This window comes from Rhinopithecus roxellana, chromosome 8 (assembly GCF_007565055.1).
Source record: "Rhinopithecus roxellana isolate Shanxi Qingling chromosome 8, ASM756505v1, whole genome shotgun sequence".
NCBI lineage: Eukaryota > Metazoa > Chordata > Mammalia > Primates > Cercopithecidae > Rhinopithecus > Rhinopithecus roxellana.
The window spans coordinates 51,656,349-51,678,183 of record NC_044556.1 but is presented as its reverse complement, the minus strand read 5'-3'; the positions used below and the strand labels follow the sequence as shown (position 1 = coordinate 51,678,183).

The 21,835-nt window shown below is 44.6% G+C and overlaps 1 protein-coding gene across 2 annotated transcripts in view; it reads right to left on the bottom strand.

The window, feature by feature from the left end:
* The window catches only part of TBX15 (T-box transcription factor 15), a 105,113-nt gene extending 83,705 nt beyond the window's left edge, over nt 1–21,408 (bottom strand). Inside the window, exon 1 of one of the 2 annotated variants that reach the window (XM_010357545.2) lies at nt 20,666–21,408. In XM_010357545.2, coding sequence (XP_010355847.1) covers nt 20,666–20,870 — 205 coding nt within the window. In that variant the 5' untranslated portion in view covers nt 20,871–21,408. The remainder of the gene's footprint in view (nt 1–20,665) is intronic. The other variant, XM_010357544.2, reaches the window with a different exon arrangement.
* Nucleotides 21,409–21,835: the final 427 nt, after the last annotated feature.

Sequence of the window (21,835 nt, the reverse complement as noted above, 5' to 3'; positions counted from 1 at the left end):
TAAACTAATATACAAATATAAAATATTAGGAGTATTATGCAAGTGATCTTTTTGGAGAAAAGCCAGTGATTTGACTAAATTTTCCAGCCAGCTAGTTCAGTCAAAACAGTTAATCTGATAGCTCAGCACAGACAAAACCCAAAACTATGATTATTCATTAATTGCCACACATGTTAATTAATAGAGCACTTATTGCAAGCCAGGAATGGTGTGAAGACTAGACATACAGAGATAAAGACAGACTCCTGACCTATAGGAAATACCAGATCGAGTGAAGAAGCAGATGCAAACAAATAACTGTACTCCAATACCATCACTGCGGTATACTGTTAGAGGTACAACAAAGTGCCACAAGAGAAAAAGAAAAGGGTTGACCTCGTGACACCTACATTATTGACCTTCACAAGCAGACTCACCAAATCTTTATTTTTTATTTATTGCTTTGTATTGTTTTCACTTAGTCAAGCATCTAAGTGAATAATTTCAAAAATGAAGGACTAAAATTGTCAAGATATCACAGTGGTCAAAATACTATATAAAAATCATAAAAATGACCTATAAGTAGTAGCACAATTAGGCAATATTTAAAATGAAATTATTTAAAACAATGTGTCTGCCACCACTGAGCTAAGATTTGTGTTCTCTTTATGCCTGACGAAGATAGCTATATTCCATAGAAACTGCACCTCATCTGCCAACTCAGCAAATCAAATCCATCAGTTAAGCGAAGGAAAGGGACAAGTAGAAGATAAAATAGTCAAAGCAGTTGTTTAAAGCCATGCAGACAAAAGAAGAGGTTACCCAAATGTTTCACTTTTAAACTTGTGTTTTATTAGATTTGGTGTTTCATTCAGGTCTAAATATCATCCTAACAGTTGCAAATGTTGAGCATAGCTCCCAGAGTTAACCTGCATCAAATTAAATTTAATTCTAATTTAATTCATTTCCAGAAGGGTATTCTGTTGTCAATGTTAAAATCCTGAAGGAGTTTCATTTTCCATGACCTCTATAAAATAACAAGTTGCATTTGCCACAACCAGAAAAACATCCCAGGCCTCATTTGCTTAGGGAGCCTATAATCAGATATTACTTACCGCCCTCACGTTATTTCAATAGCCACAAGTCACTCCTATTAAAACAAAAAGTAATTTTCTGACTTAGCTACAGTAATGAATGTTCTCGGTTAAGACATTTATTTGTATACTGGTAGAACTATTACAATAGCATTACAAATACAGGTTCCAGAGCACTGTGACCATTTTTGCCAAATGTACACTTCTCAGTCTTTTTCTTCTGGGAATTCCTAAGAAAAAGACAGTGGTACAGAACAGTGTTTTCCAAACTTGGATGCCCATCAAAATCATCTGAGGACTTTTTCTTTTTTTATTTTTTGAGAAAGGGTCTCCCTCTGTCACCCAGGCTGGAGTGCAGTGGCGTGATCTCAGCTCACTGCAACCTCCATCTCCCAGTTTCAAGCAATCCTCCTGCCTCAGCCTCCAGAGCATCTGGGATTACAGGCATGCATCACACTAATTTTTGTATTTTTAGTAGAGATGGGGTTTCACTATGTTGGCCAGGCTGGTCTCAAACTCCTGACCTCAATTGATCTGCCCACCTTGGCCTCCCAAAGTTCTGGGATTACAGGTGTGAGCCACCACGCCCAGTCTTACATCGTCTGAGAAATTTTCTGAAAAACAAACTTAATTGCTTTCTCTCAATGGCATATATATATTTACATATATATATTGCAAATATATACATATTGCATTTGTGAGTTAACCAGCTGTTTTGCCAATGCTGTTGGGTGAAGAAAGGAAAGACCTAGAAGTTCTCAGCATGGAAACTAGTTTGAGGGTCTGTTCTGATTTGGGCTTCCAAAAGAGGGTGTTGGTGCTCCACTTCCCATCTAAAGAGAACCGTATGATGTGAAACTTGTATTACAGTCTACAGTGAGCCCCAGAGCCAGGCACAGGGAGCTTCCCTGTTTGCCCAGACCCACCTTTTGATAAAGACACCAGGCCTCTATCTCCATCGTAAATACCAGGCACTTCAGCTTCTGTGAAAACTATAAATACCATTGGGATTAGAAAGTAGGTTTTGGGGTTTTCCTAAGATAGAACAGCCCAAATGGCATAATTAATATGTCACCTAGCATGTATTGTTAACAAGATCTGGGTTAGAAAATCCTTCTTGCAAGTCATGAAAAGCAACTGGCACAGCAGTCAGAAGATCCCTTACCCCAGAGTGTCTGCACCATGTTTCTTAGCATCATGGACCAATGGACTTACTCCCTGTACCTAGTACAGCTCAAAGGCTAGACATCGCCCAGTAGCCTATGGTTCAGGTTCATCCCATCTTCTCCTTCACTCAATAGGACCCACTTCACTGTGAAACAGAAAATAGGGGAGCTGAAACTGTGTGATTATTATAGGGGTGTCAAAGCAGTGACCTTCTGGGGTTTCTCTCTGGAGTTGTTGATTCTGGACTCTGGACCATGAAAGACCTGAAGGGTAGCCTATAAGAGAACTCTATAAGCCTCAAGGATCAGCATACAGATGAATGAATAATGAACTTTCAAATCTTTATGGACAATATATATCCTCAGAAAGCACTTCAGCATCTGAAGAGACTTGTTGTTTTCAGAGGCATCAAATTGGGTGCTTCATGACCTATAATCAGATCTTGGTGAGTCATCTTGTACAACCCTTCTAGGGTTGAGTTCCTGGGTCATATTCCCTGTCTAAAGAGGATACAGAATAAGAACTATGTTGGAGCGGCGTTCTCCCAAAAGACACCAGCTCATTCAACAATTTCTAGAGTCTGTTGGCTAATAACATTTAGAGACCCACAAACGTATCTTGAAGAAGTATCCTCCAAGATTCAGGATCAGAGATTCTTAACTAGAGAAAGATAGACTAAGTTATTCTGATCATTTATATATTAAGTGCAGAGAAACTCTTTTCCCATGCTTGGACCTCAAGGCATCCATTCACTTTAAGTCTGTTGGCCTTTGATATAGTTTGGCTCTATGTTCCCACCCAAATCTCATGTTGAATTGTAATCCTCAGTGTTGGGAGAGGGACCTGGTGGGAGGTGATTGGATCATGGGGGCAGATTTCTCCCTTGCTGTTCTTGTGATAGTGAGTTCTCACAATATCTGGTTGTTTAAAAGTGTGTGGCACTTCCCCCTGCGTGTTCTCTGTCTCCTGCTGCCATGTGAAGACATGCTGGCTTCCCCTTCACCTCTGCCATGATTATAAGTTTCCTGAAGCTTCCCCAGCCATGCCTACTGTACAGCCTGTGGAATTGTGAGTCAATTAAACATCTTTTATTAACCAATTACCCAGTCTCAGGTAGTTCTTTATAGCAGTGTGAGAATGGACTAACACGGCCTCCTTGTGTAAGTCTGGCCCTCCACACCTGTCTCCACTTTGCAGGATTTAGAATATAACAATGGCTTGGAAACCACCACCCCTGCAGAACCTACAATGACACTGGGTCAGCCCTAGCAGTCCAGTGCCACTGTGGGCACACTAGCTGAGAGTTCACACTGAATCAAGGAGACCTTTATCTTCTAAACCAATGGATTGTTAACAAGATCTGGGTTAAAGAGAAACCCTCTTGCAAGTCATGAAAAGCAACTGCCATAGTAGTCAGAATATCTGTTTCCAAGCAACAGCAGGAAGGCAGGTCATAAGGCATAAAAGAAGAAAGGAAATAGCAAAGTGAGGCTGTTTTTCTCCTTGACCATCTGCATCAGAACCAAAACAGTACTGAGGATTTTACATGTAATTCATCAGAACCAAAAAGCACCTGGCACTCTGTGGATCTCTGCTGCTGACTCTTTTGACCGTAGAGTTTTTTAATGCATCCTCACAGAGCTGCCTTACACTTCTCAACCCTCCATTTTGCTCAGTGATTATCTTGTGTTTGAGAGGGTTTTCCTCGTTCCTTCTCCTGACAATCTTCCTTCCCTGGTACCATGGAGCTGAGTCCTAAGCTGGGATCGCCTGTCAGTTCATGCACATATTCCCCACTGCTCTTGGGAAGGGAAAGCCAGAAAAATTTCTGTCATTCTGCTTCAGCTTAACCCAATTCTGCTCTCTCAGGCAAACACACACAATCTGTCTTTCATTTAGAGATTTTTTTGCACTTCTGTTTAACACTAGATATTTTCAGATTGCCTTTTATTCTATTGCTTTTTCTCCCTTGCTGGGCAGAAAACAGAGGCTGCTGTGGTCACAATCCTGAAACAAATAGGAAAAGAGGAGGCAGAGAGGTTCCCACAAACTCATTATGCTTCTAAATGCTAACACCTCATCAGGCAAAAGCTCCAAAAGAGACTCCATGAGCATTCAACAATTTCTATCTACAAAAATGTTAAATGTCCTTTCTTTCTTCTCTAAGTCCAGGGTTCTTATTCCTATTATAGAGATTCCAGAATATACAGAGATTAACTGACACATTCGAGGTCACACCTACAGGTGACTGGCAGGCATCTCACGCTGGGCTCGAGGATCATCTTGAAGCCAAGTCATCTGTAAAGTGGCTGTAGTGGTCACAAAACCCATCACTAAAGTTTGACAACCACCAATTCAGTTTTACAAATGTTAACTGAGTGCCAACAGGAATTCAAAGATAAGTAAGACACAGTGCTCTCCAGGGTTTTCCAGTCTAGTTGGGGCTTGTAAAATAACTATTTCTTCCAAAAAGTTATAATTCAAGCAAAAACATGCTGGATGTCATAAAAAAGGTACAAAATATTAGTTTTTACAGGCTTCTAACTTATCCATTCATCTGTGACCAATTCTAAAATGTAGAAAATATCACCCAAAACCATTGTGTGAGTGTGTATATGCATTTACATGTGCACAAAGATGGCCACAGAATAAGAGGGACAGCCAAAGCCAACAACCCTTTGGATATAGGCATCAATTGCCCAAAAGTCTAAAGGTTAATGCCAATCTAATAGGGCAAAAGGAATCGAACAGGTGTGCATCCTGCCAAGAAAATAACAGGTTAAAACCAAATTACTGTCCTGTTGATAGTGTAAAGCCAGCAGGTATTCTATGATGATAAAGGCAGGACAAGAGCCTTGATTAATGGTCAAGTCAGGTTACTTGGTGAAGACCCCCTCCCAAGAGGAGCTGATAATGATGGCCAAAGGGGGACCCTTGTATTTGTACAATCTTAGCTACACCTTTGAGAGTTGCAGAAAACCTAACTGGAGCTCTTTTGTGACCACAAAACCACAGAAGCACCCTGGCGCCATTTTGAGAGGAAACCAAAAAGACATCCCTAAAAGAAGAGCTCCCTTTAGCCAACTCCAAGTTAAAGGTAAAATTGGTGAAGCCAAAAACTTTCTTCCATTACAGTATATCCAAACATAGGAGCTCTGCATGGACATAAGTAATGTTCTGAAGCCATTACATGTTTGGATTTATACATCATGTCAATTAACATTTATATCAAATTGCCCTTTTCCATCTTAGAATATTCCTGTCATATCTGGTGTCAAGATAGATCTTGAAAGTAGAATAAACTTTCTTTAGAAAGAAATTTATGGGAAAAAGCAGGAGGAACGGTGCTCCAGACAGCAGCAATAATGGCATGGAGGAGGAGAAAAAGCCGTGTGGAGAGGAGCTGTGATTAGGGCAGCAGTAGAAAGTAGGCAAGGAGGGTAGTTTGGTAGTTTGGGACCAGGGACCATCTTGTGCCAACACTCTCCAAATACTTTCTTTTCTTTTCTTTCTCTCTTTCTTTTCTTTTTTTTTTTTTTTTTTTTTTTTTTTTTTTTGTAGATGGAGTCTCACTCTTGTCACCCAGGCTGGAGTACAGTGGCTCAATCTTGGCTCATTGCAACCTCTGCCTCCCAGGTTTAAGTGATTCTCCTGCCCTCAGCCTTCCAAGTAGCTGGGATTACAGGTGCCCACCACTGTGCCCAGCTAATTTTTGTATTTTTAGTAGAGACGGGGTTTCACCATGTTGCCCAGGCTGGTCTTAAAACTCCTGACCTCAGGTGATCCACCCGCCTCGGCCTCCCAAAGTGCTGGGATTACAGGCGTGAGTCACCGCGCCCTGCCAAATGGTTTCTCATAAAAACACTAAAGAGTGTCTGAGTTGTCTCAATGTATGAAAAGTGTAATTATGAGCAAGATAGACAGATGACAATATTGAGCATTCCCTAATTTTGCACCAAATATGACAGGAATATTCTAAGATGGAAAAGGATAATTTGATATAAATGTTAATTGACATGATGTATGTACCAGGTACTATGCCAAGCACCTTAGATTTGTTATCTCACTTAATTCTCACAACAACTCTGCAGCAATATTATTGCCCTCATTTGACATGTACACAGCTGAGGTACAGTGTGCCCAGGTCATATGTTCAAAGTCACAGCCAAAAGAGTTGCTCAAATCAGGTCTCCCTGACTCTTCCCTGCAGTTCAGTGCTACTTCTTTGGCCTCTTATCTACTGTCTTAGTTTCCCATACCAACCAGCTTTCTCTGCTTCTAGTGTATGAAGGCTGTCTGCTTTCATGCTTTCATACTCACACTCATGCTCATCTCCCAACAGAGGCCATCCAATACACTACAGGGTTAGTAGTCAGCTGACAAGATGATGGACAAAAAAAAAAGCCCTCAGAATTCAGAAAAGGTGCTGAATAAAAAAATCCCTCAAAAGTCTAAACCTATATACAATGCCCAAAAACTGCCCTTACAATAAAGCAGATTTTTCATTCTCAGCACTGACCAGCAATGAGCCACACAGCTGTGGAAGCCTAACAATTTGGGCAGGAAAACAGACAGGCAAAGAAAAAGAAGAATGTAGTCAATCCCCAAAGAAAAAATGTTAACATCCGGAACCAATTCACCCACGCAGGCTAGGGAACTGTTACACCCAGTTCTCCGTAACATCCCTCAGCACCGCCCCCAACGCTCCCCTACACACATACACACACATACTCTCATACACACTGGCTGAGGCTTGGCTTACTCTCTGCTCACCCCTACAACCATCAAATTGGCCTATGTCTTTAGGAAGCACCTCCTGCAGTACCTACCACCCAGTCAGAATATCACAGAGATGCCTTAAATCTCTGTGTTGTCACAGTCTAATCTGGGTAATGCACAGTTGTACCAGATGGGATCTAATGTTCCCAGGATTAATGTTGGTAATGCAACTAGTGCTCTGAACACTGCAGGGAAACCAAGGCCTGGCTAGTTGCATATCTTGCAGAATCTACATTTCTAATGTGATAGATCTTATGGATGAGATCCAGTAAATCACCCAAGATTGCAGTGTTCATCTCATCCTCTGCCACACTCTATATTTCAAGAATTTGGCTCTCTATGGGTTCCTTGGGAAAGGAAATGGACCCAGAGATTCATATGCTTCTGTTGCTGCAAGAGCATATCAAATCCCATCAATCAGTTGCCTGCACAGAGTGGTGCTGGCAATAGGAGAAAGCAAAGCTTTAAAACAGAGATGGATTTTACAGCTTTCTCTTTTTCGCTTCTAAAAGCCATTTTTTTAATCACTGGGCACAACAGACAGGAATATGACAGACTGTACAACTAAAGAGCCAAGAAACACATTAATGCTAAAATCCACGCACCAAAACAGGGGCAGGGGGCTGGATTTTCTTCAAATCCCTGTTGGAGACATCAGACTTCCTAAGAGAGGAAGGTTACTCGGAGTGGAGAAAAAGTGATGGAAAGACAGTGAACAGGTGCACCAGAAAAGCATGAAACCTGTTGTTGAGTTCTCTGAAACTCACTGCTGGCATCTCATCCACTTACAGCATTAGAAGAGTAATGGAGCACAGGGTGTAAGTCTTCGTTGAGATGAGAGACTTCTGCAAATAGCTGAGTACCATACCAAACAAGGCTACTCTAAATAGAGCTGTTACAAAATAAATGAATCAGAGCAGTCACTCAGAGGTTAAAGTTAAAACCTCTACCCTAACAGCGGGTGTACTTGCCGTGGGTCCTCAAGGCAGTTTCCTAATCCTAAGGCATTAAAAAGAAGCCACTGTGGAAATCAGAATCTCTTCCTTTGTAAATTCAATCCATGGCAAAGGGATTTCAGCTGTGATTACTGAGTTTGAAAAAAATCAACAGTACTTAGAAATGCACGAATTGCCCATCATTGCAACTGATATGTTTCTAAGCTGTTCCATTTTGAATCAATTACCAATAAGATTCCATCCATCCCGTTGTGAATGGAGAAGGGAATGGGTAAAACAGAACAGTTAAAGTTTCCCCCAAATTTCACTGCGTGAGGAGATTTAGGATGGAGAGGTTTTAGATAAAATTCAATATGTAGTCACTATACTTCAGACACTGAGATTTTTGTGCATTAAAGTCAAAGAAATGCAGGTCATGTTGGGAGGGCTGCAAGTGCGCCACTCCAAAGACCACGGCTTAGAAAATCAACCCTATATTACTGCCACAAAATCAACCCTATATCACTGCCACAAAGAGACCTCTACTAGCAGGTATGGAAAAGCCACCTTAGGAGCTGAGGAACTAATAATGACAAACAAGGAATGAAAAGACCTGGAAACTATAAATAACCTCTCTCTCATTCACAATTTAACAATTTCTGTTTTGGTGACAATGTGAGCAGCAAACATAAATTTCCACCTACAAAGGTTCAATATTCTCCCTAGAGCTCTTAAGAGTCATCTACAGGACAGGCAATATAATCTAGTGGTTAAGGATATTACTCTGGAGCCACACAGGGCTGAGTTTAAATTCTGGCTGGGTCACTTAAAGTATACTGGAACTGTGCAACGGTGGGTGAGCTATTTAATCTGTTGAGCCTTAATTTCCTCATTTGTAAAATGGAGAAAGAATTACCTTCCTCGAGACCTATTGGGTAGATGCAGTGAGAGAATGTGAATAAAACCATCCACACAGTACCTGGTACAGAGTGTGCTCTCAATTCATGAAAGCTACTGCTGGTTAGAGTTGTGGACACTGAGCAAAGATAATGCTTAGAAAATTGGAGAAGTATAGGAACACCTGTCTTGCAGATAAAACATAGGGCAGAGTCTAATTTGAACACTGAGACCTGGATTCCAGAAGGAAAGGGCAGCTCCCTTTTCCTCTGGATGGTCAAGGACCTCAGCACTTCTTCTTAAGGGCCCTGGGCTTCTTCTTGAAGGAGACTGAGGAGAGGATCTCTTCCCTGTTCCTCTTTCCTAGGGAAGCCACCTTCTCCCTCTGTTGCCAGGAAATAATATAAACAAAGTCTAGGGTGAAACAAAAATTTTTAAAAAATTAGTAAATTATAAAATCCAGGCTTCTGTTTTACAGAAGGAAGAAAACTGGGCAAACCAGGGCTGCCAAATGTAGGTTGTCCAGTCCTAAACCGGGCAAATCAGAGCTGAGGTTTCTGTTGTTTTTCTAAAAAAAGACTTCCCAATTTCCTCTTCCCCGACATTCAGCTCAGTTATAGGTTTTCTTATAATTTAGTCTCTTTCTTCTTTTACTCTTTTTGTTGTTGTTGTTGTTGTTGTTGTTGTTGTTGTTTTAATTCAGCCAAGCAACACCTACTAATCCTTTACTGCAGCTTCAACTAACTGGTGCAACTGGCTCATTTTTTCTCATAATCGGGGGGTACATTGGAATATGGCTTTGCAAACAAAGAATGAATCCTCCTATTTCCTATCAGGTAAAGTCTGGTTTTTTAGGGATTTCTGAGCTCTGGGAAGAAATATCAAAAGCTAACCAAAGAGAAACATGCTTGTGTTATTCCACTTCCCTGCATTTAGAAAGGCCCTCCTGTCTTCTCAGAACAGAGTTCCTAGGGAAGTTGGTAAGGCTGAGTCTCCTCAGCCCCGCTTCTGCTCACCCCCTCTTCCTACTGTATGCCAGTCAGCTACTCCCCACCCCTTCCCCAGATGCTCACTCAGGTTGGCATTCTGCCTCACTGGAACCTTCAATAGCAACAGCTGTCAAAATTCCTTTCGTCTTTATTAGCCACAGGTACTCAAATTCTGTACTGTTTCTAGCCATAGGCTATAAACAAAGTAGGGATTCCACTTCAAGTCCCAAACATTCCATTTAAAGCAAAAGAATGAGGGAGAGGGGCAATGGCTGCTATAGATTACAATTTGCAACAATTTCTTATCCAAGCTGCTCACTAAGGTGAGTAATCGCTGTCAATTCAATTGATAGGAATAATAGGCACTATGCTAAATCTTGTGTTCCTGTATGTGAACCATCTCATGTAATTCTCAAGTAATCCTTTAGTGAACACATTTATCATTCCAATTTCATAGATGCAGAAACTAGGGTTGAGGGTGATTAACTAACTTGCCCAAAGTCATACAACTAGCAAGCATTAAAACCAGGGCTCAGACACATGCAGTCTGACCCTAAGAATCTGAGCTTTTAACCACTACACTGTATAATTCATTCATTCATTGCACCAAGTAGAAATGATAATAAGAGTATTTTGTGAGTGTTTTGATATACATATGATTGTTATATACACATATATATGCACATATACATAGCACAGGGGCTGGCACAGAGTGCCTATTTAATAAATGTTGCTGTTTGTTATCACTGTTCTTATCGTGTTATCATTATTACAGTTTTATCATTTATTAAGTGCTTCCTATGTAACAGCCATTTGTCCTAGGTTCTGGAGATACAAAAACAATGAGGACAAGGTCGTTGGCCTACAGGGGCTGCACAGAATGCAGACATCAGATGAGGGTGAGGAGCCATCACTGGAGTTTGAACCCACCTGCAGAAGTCTGTAAGGAAATAAAGCCCTACAGATAGAAACACAAGAAACCCTCCTAGGTATGTGCTGGGTACAGTTTTGCATCTGACCCCACCCTCAAGTTCAGCAGCTATGAATAGAGGCCTTGAATGCTAAGCTGTCTTCTGATCTATCTTGTTGACAAGCGTTTTGCCTGTTACTAAGTCATCCTTTTAGCATTCTCACATCTCTGCCAGATCAAGATCTCAGCTTAGCAGACTAGACATGGAAAATAGTTGCTAGTGCTTTCCATCAGGCTCAAATAGTAATGAGGGGGCAACTGATTTTTATTAGCCCACCAATTCAACTCAGCAGTGATGAAGTTGCTTCTTTCAACCCTCATTTTTCAAATCCAGAGTTTTTCCAGTTATTTCTGGGAATGGCAAAGAAAATGTTCAAAGCATAAATAACTTACATTTCCTTTAAATTTGCTAATGCCGTAGAACCCTTTCAACAGCGTTCACACAAGCAACAATAGGTTACATCATACACAAGGACTGGAAATCACTGATCCAGGACTTCTGAACATGTGATATTAATATAAAAACTTTTTCAAAAACTGTACCAAAGCTTTTAATTCTAGCTCTAAAAATCTCTCTTTTTTAATTTTTTGGCCTTGTGTTGCTATTGCTGTTAATTTCTACAACTGCAGTAAAACTCCTTCGTTCCAACAAAGTAAGGATGGGTCAAGTGATGGCCAAAGTACTTTAGGAGAAAATATTAATATTTCAAAAAACAAAACCAAAGTTAGGATCACAGAATCTTGTAGCTAAAGAGGCCTCACATGTCATTTGAGCCTCATCTCCCTCATTTCACAAATGAGGCACTGAGGCCTCATCAGTGGCTATAAAACAATTTTAAAACTTTTTTTCAACATTAATATGTCTGGTTTTTAATCAAATATCCCTGGTTCCAACATCAATTGCAAAACTAGCACTAGAATCTAGGACTCCTAACTTAAGCTCCTCCAGCCCTCTTTCTACCATAAAAATATGGATATAATACAGAACATGAGGGTCTGTGTTGAAAGCTTTGCAGGAAAGTGAAGACATACATATCCACATAAGTAAGTAAAGTTTCTGATATATTTTACAATTCAGTATTTCTCTGTAAGTTTGTTTATACCTGTAATTTTCTAACTAAATCCTTCTTTCTAAATAGCGCATAGGTATAGCCCCTCCACCCTTTGATGCCAAAAAAAAATTAAATTATTAATTAAGTTTCTAAATTGAGAAAACTTTTCTGAACCCAGGGAAGGCACTGCTGTGTTCACAATCACTTGTTGGCTCAAATGTTTGCCCCTTCCCACTGTGAAATTCAGTTATTTATTTTTCAGGAGCAAGAATGGAAGCACTAAAACACCCAAGGTACCTAGCCCCTAGGTTTACAATTCTGAGCCCTGTATCCTGGAGAGATTAAAGCTTTGGAGCAAGGATGCATCGGGACAGGACTTCGCTTCAAAGGAAAGCCATTCCCGCCGGCTTCTTAAAAGAACGCAGTTACTTCAGCTACTAGTAGTCACTTCTCTGCTTTTACACTTGGTTGGTTTCTTTTTCTTTTTCTTTTTTTTAATGAAAGAATGAGTTCATCGTTTTTTAATCCCCAAGAGCAGCGTGAAGGACAATCATTTGATTCTCTTTGTCTCGGTGGGCAATGCCCGCTTTCTGGGCGTGAGCATCCCTGTCTCTTTGGCACCCAGAGATCCTCCACGTCAAGATCTCACAGGATGACTTTCCTTTTCAACAGACGAGCTACGATGTATACTGACCCTAGATTTACCCATTTGGAAATGGTTAGGGATTAAAAGTTCTTCAAGTCAGCGGATTCTTGGTTTCTACTTGCTAATGTTTGAAGTCAGTTTGATTCCTCGGAAATTTGTTCTGCCTGATGAAAGCAAAAGCTCGAACTCCCCTCAGGGCGTGAGGTGTAAGACCCTTGGGTTCCATTTGCATTTCTGATTTGCTGTTGGCGGGTTCCTGATTTGTTTTTGTTTTGTTTTGTTTTGCTTTGTTTGTGAGGGGGGTGTCTTTCGCCAGGGCCTTCCTGGTTCGCGCAGGGTCCCCACATTTCTCCAGGATGTAAATAGAGCTAAGAACAGTGGCCATCCCTCAGGGTTTCGGGTCCCGGATTTCCAAGGCCCCGCGACAACCCCGGGCGCACGCGGCGCGGCGCGGCGCGGCGAGGCGAGGCGAGGCGAGGCGAGGCGGCTGGGCCAGCGCGGAGCCCCGGGCGCGAGAACAGGAACTCGGGCCGGCACACTGAGGTGGTGCAGCCCAGCCGCGCCTGACCCGGCCGCCGTTCCCGCCCCGCGGCGCCTCCAAGGCCGGGCCGAGGGGCCGAGGACGGGCAGACGCGGCCACGGCCCAATTCTGACTTGTGAAGGTCACCTAAACTGCTCTGTTTTCCCAGAGATGGGTTGACGGAAAAAGATGCAATCCCAGTTGCTTCTGGGGCGAAACGGAATCTGAAATTCTTGGAGAGGGGGAAGAACTGGACGTTTTCATCGTGCGTGGAGGAAAATTGGGGGAGGGGAAGTGAGTGGCAAGTAAGGGGGTTAACTGCTTCCCGGACCCCTATCCGGGGCTTAAACTACACGTCCCCGGGTGTGGGACAGTAAAAGAGAACGCAGCGGTGAGGGGATTAGGAAAATCAGTTCATCCTGTTGAGAACTAGGAGCTAAAAAAACTCCAAGGCTCCGAGCTAGGTCTATAATAAATACCTCTCTAATGTTCCCTTTCCAAGGGAACTCTACTCGTCATCTGTAGTGGGTGCTTTGTGTTTTTGTTTTTTAATCCTCTAAAGTGTATGACAACATTTTGGAAACTGTCAGCTCATTTGAGCCTTGGCAACTATATTGTAGAAAATATAAGAAGACAAGAGGACGCTTTTACATACATTCCTTATGTTCTTAATTTCCCCAAATCACGATGTTTCTCTAGTTATTTCCATAAGCCATTTTTATTATTAAGATTTCTTAGTTATTCCGTTTGCTTTCTACATGGAAGAACATGAAACCACTTTTTAGAATAAAAAGCACAATTCTGCCCATCCAAAATTAATACAAATTACAAAATTAAATTTAGTTAGAAAAATTCCACTCTCCCTGTTCTTTTAAATAGCATCTGTACAGTCTCAATTTCTGGTATTTTGACTGGTACTTTTTTTTTTTTCCTTCTTTTTTGAGACAGGATGGAGTGCAGTGTCACGATCTCGGCTCATTGCAACCTCGGCATCCTGGTTCAAGCGATTCTCCTGCCTCAGCCTCCCGAATAGCTGGGATTACAGGCCCCCACCACCACACCCAGCTAATATTTGTATTTTTAGTAGAAACAGGGTTTCACCATCATGGCCAGGCTGGTCTTGAACTCCTGACCTCATAATCCACCCGCCTTGGCCTCCCGAAATGCTGGGATTACAGGCATGAGCCACCTCGCCCGGCCTTGACTGGTACTTCTGACTTTGGTCACAGTCATCAGTTTATTTACAAGTTAAATGACAATGCCCATTACCTGGAAGTTTCAAAACTGGGATGCTTTAGAATCGTCCCATGATACCTAGGGGTGACAAAACTTTTGGCCTCCCAAATTTTATACATTCCCAATTTGTTAAACTGGCCACACACACACACACACACAATGGCAGTTTCTTGTCCCAAATTTTATCTACATCCAATTCAGAACTGATATTTTGATGCGGATATAGTGTTCTGGTGATATTATGGTGTTCACACATATAAGTTTGTGTATAAGCACATACATTTGTGAACATGTGTTTTATACACTTTTCTATAAAATATATAAAACACTAGCTAATATTTAAAGTATAAAATGAAAAGTAGTCATTTGCAAGGCCTGTTTTCACTTCTGGTATCAAAAGCTCGTCACCAGTTTTGCAGTCAGCAAGATATCCTGCCTGAAATTGAAGCCATTAATGGCACTGAAGAAATGTTGATTGGTCCTCACCAGTTGCTTGAATTCCCCTTTTCCCATTTCACAGCGGGTCCTCCTTACCAAATCACATTTTCCACCTCCAACACTTAGAGCAAGGGCCTCACTTAAATTAACTAATGATTATCCTTCCCCCAAGAGGTGTAAACAGGACCCTAATTTATAAATTTGCTAATTGCTGTTCCCAGTGCAGACCCCTGAGTATCTCAGTCATGCACATATAAAATTCCAGACTTACTAGAAACCAGGAAAAGCAAAGCAAAAATAAACTACGTGATGAGAAAGAGAAAGGAAAAGAGATTCCACATTCCACCAGTTCCTTAGTTTTCCCTTTTGTGAAAAAGTATCTCAAAAGGTCAAAACATAAAGCTCAGATGGGAAAATCATTTAAATATTTTCTCCTATTGAACAACTTTATCTTTTGATAGTATGAAAGCAATAACCAGCTACGCTCCCAGAATAATAATCGAATGGAGTCCTGTTTCCAGAAAGGAGAAAGGTATATAGCATGGCAATCTGCCCTTTATCCCTATGGAATTTGCACAGTTTGGCCTTGCTTTAAAAAACAAAAAACAAACAAACAAAAAACTATAGACACCCTGAGAAGGAATTCACAGATTTAAGAGGTAATTGTTTTTTCTCTCGGGTGTGAGAAATAAAGTTCTACCAGAGTCTATAATCAGGATCTCAAAGCGGTCCTCTCATCTTGTAATTTTTTTTGGCAATAGAACGATTGTGATGGACCTGAAATATTTCACTCAATAATAGCATTGAGTGCCCTAAGAGAGGATTGGATGAACACAATGTTTAGGCCTTCTAAGCCAAAATGTATTTGTCCCTTTCTCTTTGTGGCCTAATATGAGCGTTAATGACGAGGGACTCGTTTCCATGTTTACACTCATGAAGAACCGTATACAGATAAATGGAGAACACAAACCACAATACCCAGTATTTTTAGTTTTGTTCCCCAGTTTAGGCATTGCATGCCATTCTTCACTCACTTCTCACATGCTGTCTATATTAAAAGCTATTTTAAACAACTTTTCTTTCATAATTAAAAGATTTTTATACCATTTGAAGTCATTGGTATGGGAGGCGTCAGAAAAATGTCAGACAATTTGTGTCACCATCATTTCAGTCTGAATTCCTGTTTAAGAAATTTAATTCTCCCTTCCTCCCTGCATGAAGGTTGCCCCCATTAAACTTTCTTTCTGGGAATTTCACCTATACGAATCAAGATACCCAAAGTGGTAAGCTCAGAGCCCAAATATAGTGCTCAGTAAGAAATAACGTTGAATTGGGAGTAGAAGATCTGAATTCAGAATTCCAGCGCCCGTAGACTGTGTGTGAAGTTGCCTGGAAAGCCTTTGTTGCCCATGAGGTTTGTGCTTCCCCAGCAGGTCTCTGAGGTGCAGAGGTGGACGCCAGAGGCGGGTGAGGGATCGCCCTGCACTTCGTGGCAGCAAAGGGAGAGACCCGCACACCCGCTTGTGATCCCTGGGTCTATCATTACTGGCTTCTGAAGCGCGGGAACCTAGGGTGGGAAGGGACCTTTGGAAATGCAAACCACAGCCCATTTTACCTTCCTCCCCATCACAATCCAAACTCTGCATCTGGGTTTTCCCATTCTCTGAACTTCCCATTGCCCTCGTGCAATTTGCCGTGGTCATTTCTTTGGGTGGGAACAGGTTACAATTACTTCCTTTTGCCTACTGGTTTGTCTTGTGCCACCGCGCAGGAGCCAGAGTTTTACCTAGAACGTCTTCATAACCATCTCAGCTGCCCGGGAACCCAGCCCGGCGCACCCAAAGGGCTTCTAATTTAGTAAGATCAGATCAGTGCGCAGAAAAAGGCCCTTGGCGGTCATCTGTCAGCGAACAATAATCCTCACTGGCCCATGACAAACTCGGGCCTTATCTCCCTCTCGCTTCCCTTCACACAAGGTCACTTACCAAAAGGGTGACCTCCGCGGAAGACCATTTTAACCTGACAAGCGAGTGCCTTGCGTAGGTCCACCAGGCCTCACTCTTGACTCCTCGAAGCCACGAACCTCCAGGCCAGCACCAGTGCAGGGGCGTGCACAGCAGCGTCGAATCAGGGTTCCTTATCCCTGGACTCTACCCCAGCAGACCCTCCGGCATCTCACTCTACGCGTTCGCGGAACACCCTGTCCCTGCGGTCGGAGCTCCGGCCTGTGCCCTGGCTGGCGCTTGCTCCGCGCAAACACAAACACATTCTCCCCCGCTGGCTTGAACTCATCCCTTTTTATTTGTTACTTAAACGTCAGTGAAGAGTCACTTCCTCCGTGTTCACCCTGTTTCCCTATTGGGGGTTGGAGGTGGGTAGAGAGGTGATGTCAGAATTAAAATCTCCGAGTTTTATTTTGAGCAAACAAACCATAAACTGGCAGATTAATTCATGTGACCACTTGATCTAGATAACTGCAAAGAAAAAAGTGCCCTGGGGCGGCCGCGCTTACTGCACGGGCTTTTCCTGTCTCATTTCACTAGGAGTTGAGCTGTCTGGTGCGTTCGAGAATGCGAGACCTGCCCCGTGTGCACGTGGGTGTGCCTGTCTAGGTGCCCACCCGCGCGCGCCACCACCTCCCCAGGCCTCTGGAGCGCAGCGGCTGCGTGGCCCGGCCCGAAGTCTCTGGAGGAGGAAATCCCTCCACAGAAGGTTTGAATTATTTCGCTCCGCGGGAGACCCGGCTTCAGCCGCACGCAGCAGATTTTGGCGGGAAAGGCCCAAGCCCTAGCTGAGGACTCCGGGTGGAGCCGGGGCTGAGGTCCGAGCGCAGATGGCGCCGCCGAGGGCCTGAAATATACTTGCAAGGCCGCAACCAGAGCAGCTGTTCCAGCCGATCCTAGCTCTAAAGTTCCTCTGTTGCTCTGGGAGAGGGCGGGGACGAGCAGGCTCGAGAGCTAGGCTCCTCCGAGGCTGGTCTTGAGGCACTCCTAGAGGCTTCTCCAAAAGACGAGTGCCGGCGTAGGTATGACAGTGAGGGTACCTCACAGACCCTTCTCCAAAGTCTAGCGGGCCTTAGGGATTTTCGGGGCCACCAGGCTCGGTGGAATTTTTGAAACACTTTCGAAATACATAGTTTCCTCCGTGGAGTGAGTGCCTACAACGCGCAGGCCGGACGGATCCCGCGTTGCTGCAGGTTGGTGCCCCAGGCTGCGGGTGCTTGGGCGCCAACTAAAGCCAGCTCTGTCCAGACGCGGAAAGAAACTTGGGCTGTGAGAAAGCAAAAGGCCGCGTTTTTGAATGAAAAGGCCGCGTTTTGAATGAAAGTTAAACATTAAAATCTGACCCTAGGGTTGTCTAAAGATCGCGGAATTTTGAGGCTCCGGCAGAGAGGACTAAAAAACCGTGTCATGAGAGATGGTGAGAATTCTCTAGGCATGAATGTGTGCGTGTGTGTGAGTGTTTAATTCTTCCCCCCAAACAATTTTTTGTTCTTTTCCTATTCCGGGTTTGTCATCGGCCTAGGGCGGGAGAGCCACACAGCGGCTTCTTGGCCCTAAGAAGGAGAAGAGAGTTGAAATATAATGACGCTCACCCGGGAAGAGACGCTGCCCTGGGCACAATAGGGTCGCCTGTGCTACTCCTCCATACACAGATCTTTAAATGTGTCCCTGTGTGTGTTCGTCAGGGTGCTACATTACAGCAAAATAAAGGCCTAAAAAGAACCCCAGCCGCGGTCGCGCCTTTCGCTTCTGCCTGAGTCTGGAGCCCACAGCGCCACCTCTTCTGCTCCCTGGACCACTGCGTCTCCACGCCAAGGCTCCCTTTTTACTAAAAGATCTTTTCTCACCTATCAGCAAATCGTTAAGAAAGTCTTAGCCATTGCGGGGGCTCCAACTTAAGGCTTCCCCCGGCCCACTAAAAGGCTAGGCCCGGCCTGTAGCCCAGCTCTGCAGAAAGCCAGAGAGTGCTGGGCTTTCAGCTTCTTCCTCCTAGACCCTTGCCTCACAAGTATATTTCATTTTCTGTAATCCAAAGACCCATCTTTTTGTTAAAAAAAAAAAAAAAAAAAGATAACGTAATGGGAAATGACCACCCGAACTCTGTTACATAAAGTTAGTTCTGTTAGATCTTCTACCCCACCCCCATCCCGCGGGAGAGAGTAAATAGAATTCGGGAGCTTAGCTCCCCACGTTCACGCTCTGGAATGGTCTCTTTTTGCCTCATTCCCTAACTTTCCTCTCTTCCGCCTCCTGAATGGAGCTCAGGCTGAGGAGAACGGCAGAAAGAGCAAACTCTGATCTGAGTCTCTAATTATGACCCCATGTATTACCCCTTTTGAACATAAGGCCCTAGACGGGCTCCGTGCGAACTGCGGCCTCCCAAGAGAAAACTTCCTGGGGACAGGACGTCTGCCACGCGCAGCTGAACAACTTCTGTTTTTTCCGCCGTGAGGAAAATAAAAGAAACTTACAAATTCTAAGGTGTCATAACCCCTGCAAGAACTTCTAACTGTATGAAGGCCCACGCGAGATTTTGACAATAGATAAATGAGGTGAGGAAATAGGGTCTGGCCAGGGAAGGGAAACACACATTAGCCCTGGGTCCCTTTCTGGAATGCCCACGCAGGGGTCCGCGTGGACAAGCACTTGCATTCAAATACAGGAAAAGTCTTGGATGGTCGAAATAAATCTCCTTTTAATTTTCTTTTCATCGACTAATAAAAATAATTCCCCAGCACTAAACTCAAATACCGTAACGGGCCACAAAAACACGGAGAATTCATAAAACTCTATCTCTGCAGGTCACCCGCTAATCGCATTATTATTAGCCTCGGGAGCATGGAAATTGAACTGTCACTGCCTAAAGAGAAAATGTAAGCGACAGCTGTCCCTCCTGTGATTTGGACAGCTTTGCGGTTGGGATCCCCAATTTCCTGAGCCCCAGGCCGTCTCTATCCCAGTGCAGGCCGCTGCCCCCTCCCCAGGCTTGCCAGCGTGCAAAGCGGGGTCTACTCCCCAGCTCTGGCTGTTCAGCAGGAGCACCTTCCAGTATGGTTTTAGAAGTCCGAGCTGGAAAGCTTCTGAAACCGCTAAACCAAGTTGCGAGCGTTGTGTGTGTGTGTGTGTGTGTGTGCGCGTGCGCGCGCACACTCAAGATTCTTCCGACAACAGCTGTTCCCCCTGGCTGTTTTTGCACAGTTGAAATCTTGGCACTTAACACAAAACGTTAAAGTTGGCTTCTCCCCTCCTAGGGTTCTGTTAAAATACAGACATGACATCCGCCCTGCTTTTTACATGTTCCGTGCACATAATATACATGGGTTACTGTAGGATCTGAGACACAAATCAATCGTACTCACACCCTAAATACACAGAGATGTGGGCCCTGAAGAGTGACCCAGGGAGTAGGGGGTCTAATACCCATTCTTGTTTCGGTAAACGCCAAAGGAGTAGAAATATAATTATGTTCCACCATCGAAAAGTTAGTGGGAGAAGGGCAAGGACGAGGTTGAAAGCTAAATGAGACAAACTGGTCATTCCCCGAGACTGAGGTATTGGATTGAAGAACGCCGCGCCAGTCCTCCCGAGTTCTCAAAAGCTAGTCCCAGATCTCGGCTCCCGTCGTTGCCTTCGGCCCGCGCCCCTCCCAATCCCAGGGACCGGCAGCCCCTTCACCCACTGACACCCAGAAAGCTGCGCTCTGCTCCCAAAAGAAGGAAATGCAAACAAAGAGGACTCCTTGCTTAGGTTGGCGACCAAAATGCAAGGTTCAGTTCAGCCCCAAAAATTGGTTCCGGTAAATTTATGGAGGCTCAAGGCATTTGCGCGAAGAAAAAGAAACTTATGTTGGGTCACGGCAGGGCGTCAACGGCAGGGCCTAGCTCCTCACCGGCGACTGGCGACTGGCCCTTCGGCGTCCCCTCTCCGCCCGCCTCCCGCGGTCGGCTGCGACGCACTCACCCGGGTGAGGCTCCAGGCCGTGTGCCGCCGCGTCCTCCGTGTCTCCGAGTGGGCCCGCGGGGCTCAGCGCCTCCATGGACAGGTCCAGCCCCTTCTCCTCCCAGTCTCGCAGTTTCCGTTTTTTATTTGAGCCGATCAAGGCTTCAACGGAGAAGGCATGTGCTCGCGAGCTCAGGGCGACTGCAGATCTTCTCCTTTCACTCATTTTAGCCGCCCACACCCCTGCCTCCGCTCGCCCCCGTTACCGAGGGAGCAGCCGGCGCCCTGAAGCTCCGAGCGCCCACCGGGCCCGGCCCGGGAGAGGCAGAGGCGCGGCGGACTAGGCTGAGGCGGCGGCTCACGGGTCTCTGCACCCTCCCCCTGCGTCCTCCTCCGCCCTCCGCTGCCGGATCGGACCTGCGCCCCTACGCTGGCCCAGCTGCTAGGAACTAGCGCCCCGAGTGCCGCCCGCTCGCTGCATGAGCGCCCGAGTCCTGCTTCCCACCCACCGGGGCAGGCGCTCACAGGCTGTGTCCACTGAACTTCATCTTGTTTTTGTTATTATTATTCTGTCTCTCTCTCCTCTCTCTCTCTCCCCTCCCTCTTTTTTTCTCTCCTCCCTCTCTCTCTCTTCCTCTCTGCCTTCCCGTCCTCCCTCTGATCCAAACTTCTGGGAAACTTTTTTTCCGCTAAATTCCTCCCTTCCCGAGGAACAGGGGGCAGGCGGTGCGCTCCTGTCCGAGGGGTGAGGGAGAGGGAGGGGGAGGAAGAAAAAGACTGAGGGGGAAAAAAGCCAGCCCCCAACCAATAGCGAGGAGGGAACAAGAGAAACCCCGAGAGCGCGAACCAATGAGAGGAAGGGAGAGACTGAGGCCCGGGCCAAGGCGGCGCGCCAGTCGTCCCCTGGATGCTCCTGGGCCGACTTTAACCCCTGGCTTCCCGGTTTCCCCATGGGTTACTCCAAGAGGGAGGTAGGAGAGTTGAAAGTCCAGGTCTGATCTGCGCCTTTACAAACTCCTGCAAATCTCAAATCCATACGTTTTTCTTCCAGATCTGCTGGGTCTCATAGACGCTGCAAGCCCAGAGTCACTTTAGTTGCAGATCTGGAATTTGGGGACTCTGGTAAAATGTTAACCTGTCCAAAACGCCAGAAAACGATTCTGATAATCTCGCATCAGCCCCAGGTGCTTT